General features: G+C 36.5%; 1 protein-coding gene across 3 annotated transcripts in view; it reads left to right on the top strand.

Moving 5' to 3' along the window:
* LOC109054718 (disabled homolog 1-like) overlaps window positions 1-15451 on the top strand; it is a 25523-nt gene extending 10072 nt beyond the window's left edge. For 2 of the 3 annotated variants that reach the window (XM_042769361.1, XM_042769357.1), the window contains exons 3-15: window positions 35-174; window positions 1287-1385; window positions 2943-3074; window positions 3143-3262; window positions 3665-3703; window positions 5736-5801; window positions 6050-6109; window positions 7202-7258; window positions 7770-7869; window positions 10864-11406; window positions 11487-11596; window positions 11696-11799; window positions 14556-15451. In XM_042769361.1, the coding sequence (XP_042625295.1) occupies window positions 35-174; window positions 1287-1385; window positions 2943-3074; window positions 3143-3262; window positions 3665-3703; window positions 5736-5801; window positions 6050-6109; window positions 7202-7258; window positions 7770-7869; window positions 10864-11406; window positions 11487-11596; window positions 11696-11799; window positions 14556-14568 (1583 nt within the window). In that variant the 3' untranslated portion in view covers window positions 14569-15451. The remainder of the gene's footprint in view (window positions 1-34; window positions 175-1286; window positions 1386-2942; window positions 3075-3142; window positions 3263-3664; window positions 3704-5735; window positions 5802-6049; window positions 6110-7201; window positions 7259-7769; window positions 7870-10863; window positions 11407-11486; window positions 11597-11695; window positions 11800-14555) is intronic. The other variant, XM_042769371.1, reaches the window with a different exon arrangement.
* Window positions 15452-16135: the final 684 nt, after the last annotated feature.

Genomic DNA, 16135 nt, shown 5'->3' with positions numbered 1-16135 from the left:
GCAGTCTCACTGCATCTCTGTGGTGTTTGTGCAGGTCGGGATCGCAGCGAGCAGGCCCTGATTCAGCACTTCAGGGGCGACGGCGTCCGGTACAAGGCCAAGCTGATTGGGATTGATGACGTGACGGCCACACGCGGAGACAAACTGTGTCAGGACTCCATGATGAAGCTGAAGGTGAAGAGTCCTCTAGAGCAGCAAGCTGTGTGTTAGGAGATGAAAGACTGCGGGACGATGCTTTGTTCTGTACAAATTAAATACAATGCTTGTGACAAAGTCACTTTGGATAGAAAAAAAAAAAAACTTATGTGACACTGGACCACAAAACCAGTCATAAAATAAATAAGCTTTCATTTTATTTATACATCATCTGAATAAATAAGCTTTCATTTGATGTATGGTTTGTTAGGAGGACAATATTTGAAAATCTGGAATCTGAGGGTGCAAAAAAATCTAAATCCTGAGAAAATCATCTTTAAAGTTGTTCAAATGAAGTTCTTAACAATGCATATTACTAATCAAAAATTAGGTTTTGATATATTTACAGTAGTAAATTTACTAAATATCTTCATGGAACATGATCTTTACTTAATATCCTAATGATTTTTGGCATAAAAGAAAAATCGATAATTTTAACCCATACAATGTTTTTTTGGCTATTGCTACAAATATACCCCAGCGACTTAAAACTGCTTTTGTGCTCCAGGGACACATATTGAATGTGTTGCTACTAGTTTTTCAGCGGTCAGGAGAGTTCATAAAAGCTTCACTCGTCCCTGTGCTCTCGTGTCAGTGGTGAAATACTGTAGGATTGGACAACCAATTAAGAGAATGCAAGACCGCTGGTATTGGAAGCCACCCACAGTGCATTCAGAAAGTACTCAGACTCCTTTATTATTTTTTTCACATAGCAAAAAATAAATAAAGAAATGAAGGGGTCTGAACACTTTTTGAATGTATTGTATGTATATATTATTCAGTATCGCTTTGAGAAAGATGTCAAGTTTTCAAACCTGCTTCAAGTGACCATGGAACAACACAAGGCTAATAAAATGGAGCATGATCACTTTCTATTTTGCCTTCAGAAGTCTGAGAAAATTAGCAAGCTAGACACATCTTTCACGTTCAGAAGTGTTACAGATGATGCATATCAGAACAGTTGAGCAAACATCCTCTATGCAAACTATGCCAGCATATTGCTAATAAAGCGAGACTACCTTTACTGCAGACGCTTTCAATCATTAATTTAATTCCTCTCATCCTCATTTTCCCTGTGTTTACTGCTTCAGGGCATTGCTGCTTCAGCCCGCTCGAAGGGGAACCACAAACAGAGAATCTTCTTGACTGTGTCTTTTGGTGGAATCAAGATTTATGATGAGAGATCAGGGGTAAGAGGATTCTGGGAGTGTTTTTATAAGTGTAAACCCTATATATGTTTAATCCTCGTTGTTGTGTCAGATAAACACTGCTCTGATTGTAAAATGTTTAAATGTTACTAAAATGCAAAAATTTTCAAAACATTTGTTTTCACCTAAAATATAATAAAATATTACTTGAATACTGGTTTTTAATATTCTTAGAATGTTAAAAAAAAAAATGTCCAGTTTTCTTTTAATTGCAATTTGAACGTTATTTAAAGGTATTTTTTCTTACAACATTCTACTAACCTTATATTCACTCAGAGTCTAATGTTTATTTTTTATATTCTAATGTTTTCTCTCTACGTTATAAAGAACATTTAAGTAAAAATAAAGTTTTTATTGAAAACACACCCTTAATTGAACTACTTGAAAAGTATTACTACTGAAAAAAAATGTAATCTAGCTTTTCAGTAGCTATATAGGAATGTTGGGACATTTTGGAAAATGCAATAAAAGCAAGAATCTATGATTGTTAAATCTCTTCAACCTTTAATTAACTGACAAAATTACAAAGAAATTATTTCCACTGTTTTCTCTGACCTATTGAATTTTACTTTGTTAATGCAAAAAAAAAAAAAAAAAAAAAAAAAAAATGCTATGCCTGCAACACACTCAGAAAAAGCTGGGAAGGAAGGCACGTTTACCACTGTGTTGCATAACCTTTTATTGTAGTTATTCTCATTTGGTAATCGATAATACTGATTGCTGCAGTTTAGCAACTGCAATTTTTGCCCATTCTTACTTGATACAAAACCTAAGCCATTCAACAGCCGGTGGCCACTGATATCTGATACTCCTTTTCATGATGCACTTCACATTTTAGGTAGCAACATAACTAAATGTTAAGAAAAGGGTTCTGAATGCGCTGTTTATTCTAGTAACACAAAGTGTGCATAGAAGTGATATGCTTTGCACTATGGGTACTAAATAGTCTTAACTATGGAAGCCCGTTTCCGCCACTGAATAAAAAATAAAAAAGGTAATTGCGACTTATCTCACAATTCTGACTTTTTTCCTCAGAATTTTGTGATATAAACTAGCAATTCTGAGAAATAAAGTCACAACTGTGAGATATAAACTTGCAATTTTGAGAAAAAGAAGTCAGAATTACAAATTTTTATCTCTCAATTCTGACTTTATAACTCGCAATTGCGAGTTTATATCTCACAATTCTGTCTTTTTTTCACAGAATTGGTAGTTTATAACACAAAATTCTGAGGAAAAAAGTCAGAATTTTGAGATAAGTTTGCAAGATAAAAATGTGCAAAGTCGCAATAACCTTTTTTTTTTTTTAATTCAGTGGTGAAAACAGGCTTCCATACATAACAATAGTTGGTAGTGTTTATGAAAACAGACTTTGCCAACAAGGATGGCTATATGCACTTAGTGTAAACAGACGCTGTCCAAAATTCAAATATAAGCACACTTTTTGCTTGAAAAATTGTATAATATGATTAATTTTTATTTATTTTTTTACCTTTTTTTGGTCACTGATTTTGACACACATAATGATGTGATCCTCAGGTCTTACAGCACCACCACTCTGTTCATGAAATCTCCTACATTGCCAAAGACACAAGGGACCATCGCGCCTTCGGCTACGTGTGCGGGAAAAAAGGCAACCACAAATTTGTGGCAATCAAGACCAGCCATTCGGTTAGTGTTTAATATTCCTAAATCCAAACAGCCGCTATTTTTCTTTAACCTCAGTTATCCTCTCGTAGGCAGAGCCAGTTATACTGGACCTGCATGACCTTTTCACCCTCGTCTATGACATCAAAAAGAGGGAGGAGTCACAGGAAAAGGCTCAGAAGGACAAGCACTGTGAACAAGCCATCTATCAGGTAACATCCAGCAAGAGTTTCTTATGAAAATAAATGCCCAATTACTCTTTAGGGTAAAATTCTGCGTGCATGTCTATATGTATCATGCCAGACAGGCTTCTTTCAACCCATATTTAAACCTTTCTGACATAGCATATAAATCTCTCTCATGAAATAAAAATCACTGATAATGAAAGCAGGTGCATCTCTTCTGTATCAATATCTGTTGAACAGGTGGTGATGAGCATGTCATGTTAGTAAAGCTTTCTGTTTTATGTAGTAATATTAATCTGTTGCTCAGTAGCTTTTAGTCTCAAAGTTGTGGTAAGAAGAGGATTTCTGGTTTTCAAATGTACGAGTGGTTCATTTTCGATGATTCTCAGATTCATGATTCTTTTGGTTTTCTCTTAATGGCTGACACAGACGATTCTGGAAGATGAAACTGACGATCCGGTGTATCAGGTGAGAGTTTGTCAGTCTCATTTACCATAAGCTTAACCTGATTTTATGAAGAACCGGCATTCTCTACTTGATTTTATTAGCATTTAGCTCCTCCATTTAAGTGTTGATGATATTTTTTGCAGTCGATGCTCACAGGACTTGTGTTAAGCATTCAGTCATTGCCAGTGTGTTGATCTGCAGTCATGTTTTGTGGTTCTGTCTTTATGTTCTGTGGAGAGTCATAAACAGCCCTACTGTACTGGATGAACTCTGATATGCTGAACCCAGTGCTCTCTCGCTCACACTGAATACAGACAACTTTAACCAAAAGTTTCACATCCAGATTTATCTCCAACCAGAATCCTCAAAAAACCTTGGTTTAGTTAAGCTTTGAAGCTTTGGCTCTTAGACAACAGTCTGTCATTGCAATATCAATTCCAGCCAAAACACATTTCACACTGCAGGACTTGGATCACAGATATTTAACCTGCTAATGTTTCTTGGCCATAAGCGATGCATTGGCGCTTCTCACAGGTCGCAACTGTAAAAATTCACACTTAGTTACTCGTGTGAAAGGGCCATGATTTGCCTTCAGTTTAATGGAGTTCTCAGTTGTGTATCAGCTTCTCATATGTACACTCGCGTTCAAAAGTTTGGGATCAGTAAGATTTTTAATGCTTTTTAAAAAGGGCCCTTACCAAAAACTAGTATACTTCAATTTTATTTTATTAAGTATACTTTAGTAAAGTTCAAGTATATTTAGAATTTTTGTAAGTATAAGCCAAGTACACTTAAATGTAATTTTTAAGTATATTTGTGAGGAGTACATAAATCCCATTTCTGAGAAGTACATAAAAAGTAAACTAAAAGCATACTTTCCTATTTTTTAGTTCAAAATAAGTATACTAATAGCACACTTGAATAAAACTTCTTTTTCATAAGGGATATGTACACTCGCGTTCAAAAGTTTGGGATCAGTAAGATTTTTAATGCTTTTTAAAAAGGGTCTAGTGCTTATCAAGGCTGTATTTAGTTTATATAAAATAAAAATAATATTGTGAAATATTATTACAATTTAAAATTACTGTTCTATGTGAATGTATTGTAAAATGTAATTTATTCCTGTGATCAAAGCTGTATTTTCAGCATAATTACTCCAGTCTTCAGTGTCACATGATCTTCAGAAATCATTCTGATGATATGCTGATTTATTATCGATGCTGAAAACAGTTGTGCTGCTTAAGTTTTTGGAACCTGTGATACTTTTGTAGGATTCTTTGATAAATAAAAAAATTAAAAAAAACAACATTAAATAAAAAAAAAATAAAAAAAAATATAATTCACTACTACTACTTAAAAAAAAAATTCAAACAAAAAACATCATCCCTGAATAATAAAAGTATTAATTTCTTTCAAAAAATAAAAAAAGTAGACCTCAAACTTTAAAACAGACAGTTTAAAAAAAAATATTCAATTCTGAATAAATCCTGTTCTTTTTAACTTTTTTGTTATTTAGAAGTATTCAAATAGAAAAATCGTTATTTTAAATTATAATAATATTTCTCAATGTTACTGATTTTACTTTATTTTCTTTTATCAAAAAAAAAAAAAAAAAAAAAATCATTAAAAACATTAAAAATCTTACTGACCCCAAACCTTTGAAAATAAACATATATGAAAATAGATATATCAGCAAAACATTAAAAAAATAAACATTAACAAAAATATAACACTAGTAATACAATAATAGAAAAAAGATATGAAAATTATATCTCTGGTCATTTGATTTTAGAAATATTTATTTATATTGAGACTTTTGATTGCAGATTTTGTCATCTTGGCATCTCTTCTGAAATTGGATACTTTTGTGAGATAACAAATGTATTTTTTTTGCGAGAAGCACCAGACCTAAGAGTAAAAATTTGCTTGCCACTTAATCAACTAACAACCGAGAAATGAATGAGATACCACTGCTGATGAATATTCTTAGTGTTGCCGCTGTCTGATTGGTTCCATACGGGCCTTTCTCATTTTCTTTCCTAACATCTTGTAGTACATTGTGTTTGAAGCCGGACACGAGCCCCTCCGTTTCCACCAATCAGAGGAGACCGTTTACCAGGTACTTCCTTGAGCCATGCCCCTCTTCGCCCACACCTCTACAGTTATAGTATCAGAAAGAAACCCAAATCTAAAAATAGTTTTCCTATAATATTATCTCCCCAAATTAAACATTAAATATGTGCAGTAATCTGTGAGCTTTAAAAAACAATCCTCGATTTAAATACCTACAATATGCAGTGCACATATAATGAAATATTGCTGAAGCATAGCAGGAGTCTTATGTTGTTAACTTGCTATAATTTTTAGGTCCCCACAAGTCATCAGAAAGACGGGATCTATGACGTTCCAAAACACCATCTTATGACTGTATGTTCTCTCATTCGCTCAACCGTCCCGTCTCTTTTCTCCCTCAAACAAACCTCTCAATGTTCTTCCCCCTTCTTGATTTAGAAAATTTAAAGTTTGTTGAATCCTATAGCAAATCGATCAATGTATGGAAAATATTTCTTTGCTGTTGTTCATGTTACAAATCTTTCCGTATTATTTAAGGCATGCAGCGATATTATATAAGGGAAACAGATGAGGGGAAAATCACACAGAGGTTTGTTTTGAGGGTTCACCTCTAGTTTGGATGTACTGCATGGGTTTAGAAAATGTTAATGTGACAATTGCAATGCATTAATCGTTTTTTTTTTTTTTAACCAAAAGAAATAAGGATTGGCTTAAACAAACACTGTTATGGTACATTATTAAATTTTGAGAAAGAGTGATGTCTACCTAAAATTTCCAGAGCCTATTATTTATAACAACCTTAATAATAATAAAAAAATAATAAAAAAAAACATTGAAGATTGGCATGCATTGCAAAACCCCGGAAAGATCTATAGAAGTCAAAACAAAGCATTGCTTTCACCAGAACGAATCCATGTTAAATGATTGTTATCAGTCCATTTCACAGAGTGTTATTGCTTGTCTGTCCATTCAGTCTGAGCCTATCAAGTGCTTGGAGCATTACTCACATAAATATCAGTCTCTCTGCTGCAATGTTTGCTCACACGTGCCAAACATTGATTTTGCTTGAGTCTGTGAACACCTGAGTTTTCTGGTGTGATTTGCTAGCTTTTCTGTAGAACATGACTGTTGTGTTGGCTTTGTTTTTTGTTTTGCATACACACTGGTTTCTGGTTAAAAGGTCATATATTTTAGTTATCATCCACCTCGTTGCTTGCACATTTTGTTTTGTTTTATTAATGTTTGTTGCCTGATTCCCTTCACTTGTTAGTGTCATTAATATGTCATTATGTCCTAATCTGATGGATCAATAACTATTCCACTGAGCTTTGCTCAGTGTTCACTGAAAAAAGTAATCAGTGATCTTGTTCAGATACTCTGTGTTGAAGAATGTTTTCCAGTACAGCATTACAGTATACTGTATCTCCCTCCCTGGCTGTATTGCAGAATATAAACCAGTTTGATATTTTTGGTGACATGGCGACCCCCCCAGACATCCTTTCTGTAAGTAAACCTCAGGATGAACAATCACCTTGTTGTTAGTCTCACTTTTAATGCAAACCGATTCCAATATTGGCTGCCGATTTTTATTTTATTATTATTCTTTAAAGCAAATTTATTTGTTGTTTGTTTGCTCTTACAGGCCGAACTGGCCTTAAACTAAAAATATCTATAGCCATTTGAAATTAGAAGCAACCGCTGCATTTTAGTCACAACCCAAACAAAGATGCTACATACATTTTGACTGTTATTTTTATTTATATTATATTATATTAGTATTATTTTGAGAATTAAAGCAAAATCAGAATAGTCTGACTTTAGCGTTGTGAAAGTACATAAGACAGACCTGCACATTAAAAACAAATAAATAAAATAAAACGAAAAACAATTGCGTTTAAAGCAAAAGCCTTCAATTTATGTCTGGTCAAACGGTACATCTATACATTTTATTAAGAACCATAATGTAAATTATTCGTAGACTCATACATCCAAAATTATATCAATATCATCACAGATGCCAGCGTCACCAGCTACTGCACTGGATCCTGGAAGAAGGCGACGTCAGAACCGCCCAGAACTCTTCACCCATTTTAGCCCACCGGCTGTGCCCTCAGGTAACAAGTCAAGTCAAATCAAGTCAAGTCACCTTTATTTATATAGTGCTTTATACAATACAGATTATGTGAAATCAGCTTTACAGTGTTAAACAGGAAAAATGTGTGCTGATAATGCAATAGGACAATAGAAAACAGTGAGTTTATCAGGTAAAGTCAGGTCATTGTTGATTCAGTGATATCATCATCCAGCTCAGTTCAGTTCTCTTCCAATAGTGTCTGTGCAGTCAAATCAACAATGTTGCCAGAAATTGTGTCCCCAACTAAGCAAGCCAAAGGTGACAGAGGCAAGGAACCAAAACTCCATCGGTAACAGAAATGGAGAAAAAAATCTTGGAAAAAACCAGGCTCAGTTGGGGGGCCAGTTCTCCTCTGGCCTGACAAAACCAGCATGCTGTGGTTTAATTCCAGGCTGCAGCGCAAGTCAGATTGAGCAGAGGACTCGTCTGGTTCTCAAGATCTTGTGCCGATGGCCGATGAGGTCTTCACAGGGCATCTGTCTCTGGGGCTTATCTAGTTGTCCTGGTCTCCACTGACATTCGAGGCTGTAGAGGTCATCTCTAGGTGCTGATCCACCATCTGGACTGGATACAGACTTGATCCGGGTGACTGCAGTGACCATCTGATCTGGATACGAACTGGATCCATATGGCTATGGTGACCTCGGAATAAGAATGAAACAGACTAATATTAGTGTAGATGCCATTCTTTTTTCAATGTAACAAGTACATCGGGTGTTAGGGGGAGTGTTCCCCATTCCTGTTGACCTAATTAATGCAGCCTAACAATCCTTGAATTATACTGGATTTGAATTATAGAAAAGTGGTTGTGTGTTATGTGTATGTCAGGTTAAAGAGATAGGTCTTTAATCTAGATTTAAATTGTTCCAGAGTTTGGGCGCTAAATAGGAAAAGCATCTGCCACCCGCAGTTGATTTTGATATCCTAGGTATTATCAAATGGCCTGAGTTTTTAGCTCGCAGGGGACATGAAGGACTGTAATGCGATAAGAGCTCGCTCAAGTACTGAGAAGCTAAACCATTCAGGGATTTATAAGTAAAATAAGCAAAATTTTAAAATGTATACAATGTTTAATAGGGAGCCAGTGCAGTTCTGACAGAACCGGGCTAATGTGGTCATACTTCCTGGTTCTAGTAAGAACTCTAGCTACTGCATTTTGGACTAGCTGGAGTTTGTTTATCAAGCGTGCAGAATAACCACCCAATATTACAATATTACAATATTACAGCATTACAATAATCTAACCTTGAGGTTATGAACGCGTGAATTAACACTTCTGTATGAGACATTGAGAGCATAGGTCATAATTAAGCTATATTTTTAAGATGGGAAAATGCAGTTTTACAAATCGTCCCCTTGGAATTATAAGGTTCTATCTGCATTCCGAGTAGTTTTGAGATATTGAGCTTCAAAGTTTTTGTGTTCCATTTGACTGTGTAGATAGAACCTTATTGTTTTTTAAATAAAAAGTCCCATAATGTACACAACATTAAAAAATCTATCACATAATGTAAATACGTTGACACAGAATAAGAATATGTGAATAACTCAATTTTGATTACCTTATAATTCCAAGGGGACGAAATGCTAGAAACATGACTTTCAAAGTAAAGATTGCTATCAAATAGCACACCTAGGTTCCTAACTGATGATGAAGAATTGACAGAACAGCCATCAAGTGTTAGACAGTGTTCTAAATTATTACATGCCGTGATTTTTGGTCCGATAATTAACACCTCTGTTTTTTTTTTTTTTTTTTTTTTTTTCTTTTTTTTCAGAATTTAGCAGTAGGAAATTACTATTCATCCAGATTTTTTAATATCAGCTATGCATTCTGTTAGTTTTTTGATTTGGTATGTTTCATTGGGCCACAAAGAAATATAGAGCTGAGTACTGTATCATCAGCATAACAGTGAAAGCTAACACCATGTTTCCTGATGATATCTCCTAAGGGTAACATGTAAAGCGTGAAAAGCAACAATCTTAGTACTGAGCCTTGTGGTTCTCCTTACTGAATATGTGAACAATATAATACTGCCACGAGTTGATGACGTTCAGATAAGTATGATTTGAACCATGCCAATGCAAACATAATTTTCTAGTCTATTCAAAAGAATGTTGTGGTCGATAGTGTCGAATGCGGCGCTAAGATCCAGCAGCACTAATAGAGAGATACAACCACGATTGGATGATGAAAGCAGGCCATTTGTAACTTTGATGAGAGTAGTCACTATACAATGATACAGTCTAAATCTTGACTGGAAATCCTCACAGATACCATTTTTCTTTAAGAAAGAACATAGTAGACAGCATACTCCATTATCTATTAACAAAAGAGAAAATTGAGATCTCACATCAATCAACAAATAACCAATTCACAAAGATAAATTTTTTTAACTATAAACGAGAGGCTTAATAACAGCCAGTTTGAAGGTTTTGGGGACATATCCTAAATGACATTCATGAATTAATGATATTCAGAAAGGATCTATGACTTCTGAAAGCACCTCTTTTAGTAGTATAGATGGAATAGGGTCTAACATACATGTTGTTGGTTTAGATGATTTAACAAGTTTATGCAATTCTTCCTGTCCTATAGCAGAGAATGAGAGGAACTGTTCCCCTAGGGAATCTATAGCGCACTGTCTGATACAATACTTTAGCTGACAGATGCATGGTTATAATTTTATCTCTAATAGTATCCATCTTGGAAGTAAAGAAGTTCATAAAATCATTACTGCTGTGCTGTTGGGAAATGTCTACGCCTGCTGATGCTTTATTTTTTTGTTCATTTAGCCACTGTATTGAATAAGTACCTGGGGTTGTGTTTGTTTTCTTCTAAAAGAGACAAAAAGAAAGCAGATCTAGCAACTGCCTGAGAGTTTATATTTCATAAAAGTTCAGATTTTTATGTAATTTTTTAAAAATGAATGTTATTAATAAAACACTCTCAAAGGCTGTTCTTGTTTCTCAGGTTATATGACCATGGGTGCTATCCAGGCTGCTCACTGGACCCAACAGTCGCTTGCTACCCAGGCTGCTCCAATGGCTTTTGGGGTTCAGGGACCATTGCAGGTGGCCCAGATGCTTCCTGGAGGTCAGCCTGTGATCTGGGGTCAGGCTAACCTCTTCCACTCTCCAGCCACGGGCCAGCAGCAATGGGCCTTCGTACCAGCCCAGACAGTTGGCATGGGGGCGCATCCGATTCCAGCCGCAGTGCTGCAGGGTATGGTCCCCATAGCTGCCATGCGCCCCCACTCCTGTGAACCTCCTGAGACTTCATCAAACATTATAAGTCCTCAGCACTTAGTAGACTCTACCGTACGGCAAAGTGGATCTAAGCATGCCTTAAACAAGGACCCCCAGGAGGAAGCAATAGTTATTCAAATTAGCACAGACAAACATGACGCCGCACAGTCCTCTGGGAAACAGGAAATGGACTGCTGTGGTGAGCTTGATCTTTCACAGTTGAGATTGACTTCAGAGTCATCAATATCACCATCCCCAACTGATTCTTGTGAGTTTAACACAGGTACATAGATTGAGGTTTATCATGTGACATGCATTATTCCCATTCTTTTCATTCTCGTTCCATAGATTCTACTCCTGGTCTGGAGCAGGAAACCATGTCCCCAGCAGCTGCCTCCTCAATAGAGTCATCGCTCCTGACTGCAAAAGACAGTTTAGTCAATATGCCACAAGTTTTGGTAATGGTTGTGTGTCATAACTGTTTATCACCACGCTGTGATTTCTAAAGTATTTAGTTTTAGTTTTTCACCAATAATCCCATTCTCTATGTCTTACAGAAGGCTTGTGCTCAAACTCTTAGCACTGATAAGATATCACCAGATGCTCAGATAAACCTTCAAGGCTCTTCACAGCTGGATATCCAAAGAGAGATGTCTTCTGGGTTGGTTTTCTCTCTTCCTCACTTCTTTCTTTAAGATTGTATACCAGGCGTTTCCAGTTCTGCTCCTGGAGGGCCACTATCTTGCAGAGTTTAACTTATAGGCTGGGGTTTCCTTGCTCCAGTCTTCATTCTCTGTTTCTGTTGCTAAAGATTATTCACAGATGCTCAGTGGAATAATCCTAAAGCTGCACCTCAGTTCAGGTCTGGTTGCAAGCGTTTTTCCAAAATACAGTATGCTTCAAAAACAGGCATCAGTGGTAGTGGTAGAGTGTGAAATGCCGGCACTAACATCCCTGGGCCCAGACCAGGTGATTGAGAACCTACAGCATCCCCAGAAGTAGAAATTCCCCCCCGCCAATAATTTAGTGTGTTGGACCTAAAAATTTAGCTACACATAAAGCCTGACAGATCTAGTGTCATGCAGAATCCATAATCCTATCAATCACATGGAGATTACTAACTCACTTCTTCACATTGGGGTTTCTAAGTCATTGCTGATACTTACCCACAGACACATCATGTTAGAATTATTTTCTGGCTGTTAGAAGGTATGTCCTCCAAAGCATCTCTAAGGATGCTGAGTGGCTGTCGTGGTCAATGTCCATAGAGTAGCTCAAATGGGGAAAACCCACTGGAGGCTTGGAGGACCTTCCACACCCTAAATGATAGGGCTTCCAGCCATTTGTCCCATTCCTTTTGGAAACTGAGCGATGAGCTGCTCCAGGACCACCAGACAGATGATTTCCTTGATGTAATGTGGTTCTGCCAGTAACCACCGATGGCAGGCATCATTGAGCTGCTAGGGCATTATAAATGGCTAACTGCTGTTCCCCAGCTTGATTGACCTGAAATGCTGGCTCGGGTGTGGTCGACCCGCTGCAGGATGGCCAGCTTAAGGTCATCTTAAGCCAGGAGGTTTTGCACGGGTAGCTGTTGGGCTGCTACTTGGGCTTCTCCAGACAACAGCGGGATGAGGCAAACCAGCCACTGAGTGAGCGACCACCCACATGCCTCTGCCGTCTTTTCAAACAGGTTCATGCATGTCTCTGGTTCATGCACACCTTAACCATCACAGCAGAGCACAACCACCCCCATCAAGAGAACTCAACAGTCCAAGAGGACCTGATGTTGTGTTTGGTGGTGCCCAGGTACTGTCTTAACCATCTCAGCAAGGGGTGAGGACTCAATGGCAGTGAACTCACCCCCCCATGTTACAGCACTGTAGCAAGGTCTAAGTCAGGGTTCCTCAAATCTTGCCCAAGAGGGCCAATGCCCTGCAGAGTTTAGCCCATCAAGGTCTTCAGGATCCCTAAAAAAAACACAGGTAAGTGAGAAACCTGGTCTAAGTTGTGAGAGGTGAGAGAAAATTCTACATTATTTTAATGAACTCGAAAGAAAAAACTGTGCAAGGCACAACAAAATCCGCATCTCAGTGGATCAGAACACTGTTAGGAATTGGGCTTGCTTCTTTCTCACTGTCCCAGGCAGGACATTAACTCATATTCTCTCTCTCTACCTGTTACTAAGAGTGGAAAAAGCTGTTAGTTATCAGACAATTGACCCACTTTCTCCCCACTCAACTCCTTTTACAGACTTCACTCAGCCACACCCCTCCTGCCACACATTGGTTTATTTTTCTCTTACGTCTGATACAGGGCTGTTGATGGCCATTACCAATCTTTCTCTAAGGTGAAGGGCCAGATTTAGTACCCAAACACAACCACAATACAATTTTGGGTTTGGCCTCTACTCAGCCTTATCTCCTCCTTTCTATCTGTTTAGCCAAAAGAGTAGGTGAATTTATTTCTTTATGAGTAAATGACGACAGGCTAATATGGAAAGCTGACTATTCATGGGTCTCCCTTTGGCCAAATCTGGCTTTCCTGACTATAGAGTCAATCAAGTAATTTACTTGATCCCCCACCTTGTGCTCAGTCTGAGCGCTAAACACCTACATTGAGACGTTTTGATGAGAAAAATGCTAGTTGACCAGCTTTGAAACAGCATGTGTCACATTGGATAGATACTATTCATGTACATGCATACTCCAGCCAGAACCATCACTTGTCACCCAGAACTGAGGTGTTCCAGGGAAGAGGGAGAGGTTGGTTCATCTGGATGTATTTGCAGTAGGAAGCCAGCCCTAGTCAATCATAGGTAGCAACGTTAGGTAGCAAAATGGTGTCATTCAAGGTACTGTAAGACCGTGGTGACAGTCATCGTTCGGTCTCATAGACCTACAGTTCAGAAGGTGTTCAGAAACATTTTGGGTTGTGATGTCTTAAAACAAGCACATTATACTAATTTGGTTCTCAAGTTCTCAAGTTCTCATTGCACAGTAATTTACTGAAGCTGGCAAAAAGGGATAAAGGCAGAAACTGTCGGAAACATTTTTTTTTTTTTTAATAAATGCTGTTCTTTTCAACTTTCTATTCATCCAAAAATCATGGTTTCCACAATAATTCTAAGCAGCAAAAACGGTTTCCAACATTAATAGTAAGAACCATTGTTAATAAGTGAGCATCAATATCCACATTATCCTTCATAAATCCTTCTAAAATGCTGAAGTAATGCTGAAAATTCAGCTACTGTATGCCATCACAGGCATTTTGAGAAAGTTTTGAGAAAGTTCTTTCAAGATTTTAAAAGGAAAAAATGACAGATGTCACACTGTTGTCTCTCATGCCCATAAAATGCAGTATTTCTGAACTCTATTTCTTTGTTGACTAAAGCTGTTTTCATGATTTCATCCTTAGGAAGAATGTCTAAACATACAGAAGAGCACTGAGAAAATCCAGAAATCACAGTGATACAGCTGGGACTTAATTTTGTGTGAGCTCTGTGGGACATTTGACAAATACTAATAACTGATAGAAAGTAAAATCTATTTTAATAAAGGAAGTGCACCTTTAGTTTGCGATGGACTTGAACATTGGCTGTCTACCAGTAGCCACTAACTATTCTGAACTACTTCAGAAATGAAATATTTTTTTGTAAAATAATAAAATGTCACAATATGAGAAATTGGACCAGTGAAATCAAAGTTTAACTGTGATGGTCATTTGATGGACTTGGGGATTGATTTCTGTTGTCATTTCTAATGCACAAAATTACCTGAGAAGCTGTGTAGTTGCATTCTACATCTGGAGAAGCCAAAAACATTGATTAAAATCATGTTGTTTTGCTTTTTCTTGGAAGGAATTGTATTGGATGTTGATATTGTGATAAGCCTTTTCTTAAAGAAGAAGAAGGAAAAAAAACCTTCAATGACCATCTGCATGGCTTTGTTTTTTTTTTTTTTTTGAAAAGCAACTTTTAGATTTTATACAATGACATATTATTTAAAAAGGAACATTTTTAAATAATGTTCAAATAATGTGTGTATTATGATACTGTCAATGTTTTTGAATGACAAAATGTATTTGTTGAATTTTAAATCTCTGTTCTAGAGCTTATGTTATAATATTTGCTTCACAGTGTTGCAAGCTCAGTGCAGCTCATAAGCAATACTGTAAACTGTACCTTTTCAGGTTTGATGTTTAATAATTATTTTTGCCTCATTATTTGTGAATCTTTCAGAATAGAAGGTCCATACCAAGGGCTACAACGTTCACTCGATCAAGAAGTGTTGTAGACAAAGTGTTGTTTGTATTGTAGTAAATTTCCAAATTAATAATAATTATTCTGTACTAATCACTGTACTGTAATGAAGCAGTTTAGTTTGCCTTATTTTGTCAACTAAAAAAATCCAGAGGACTAACAGCAAATCAACTGAAATAACAAAAATAAAATAAACTTAAATAAAGAAAAATCCAGAGGACTAACAGCAAATCAACTGAAATAAAGCAAATAATTGAACCTTTATGTCATTGGTTAGATGTACGTATGTCTTGATGTCATTATTTTATTTTATTAAGGATAAGGAAGTATAAACACCTTATCTAACATAACAGATTCTGCCAAATATGCTTGAGGATTCAACATAGTGAATAACCTGTCATCATCATGAGTGTCCACCATAAGGATTTTTCTTTCTTTCTTTCGTTAATTATGGAAACAAACTGTATTCATGTTCAGTCATGAGTAGAGAGATGACACTGATTCAGCACATGCTCAATAAAATTCATTCTCAGAAAAATGAGTGCAATTATTTCAGTTTGTGAGAACAGAATCATTTTGAACAGAAATGCGAAAAATTATTATAGCCTACTTTTTGGCGGATGATAGCCTGAGAGAAAGTTCCCTTAAAGTTAATACATACATTACCTTCAATCATGAGCACTACATGATTTTATGTGCAATTCCACATAGGGTTAAAATCAATGCAAATAACTAT

The sequence above is a fragment of the Cyprinus carpio genome, chromosome A2 (assembly GCF_018340385.1).
Source record: "Cyprinus carpio isolate SPL01 chromosome A2, ASM1834038v1, whole genome shotgun sequence".
Classification (NCBI taxonomy): Eukaryota; Metazoa; Chordata; class Actinopteri; order Cypriniformes; family Cyprinidae; genus Cyprinus; species Cyprinus carpio.
This window is presented reverse-complemented; position numbering and strand designations above follow the sequence as displayed.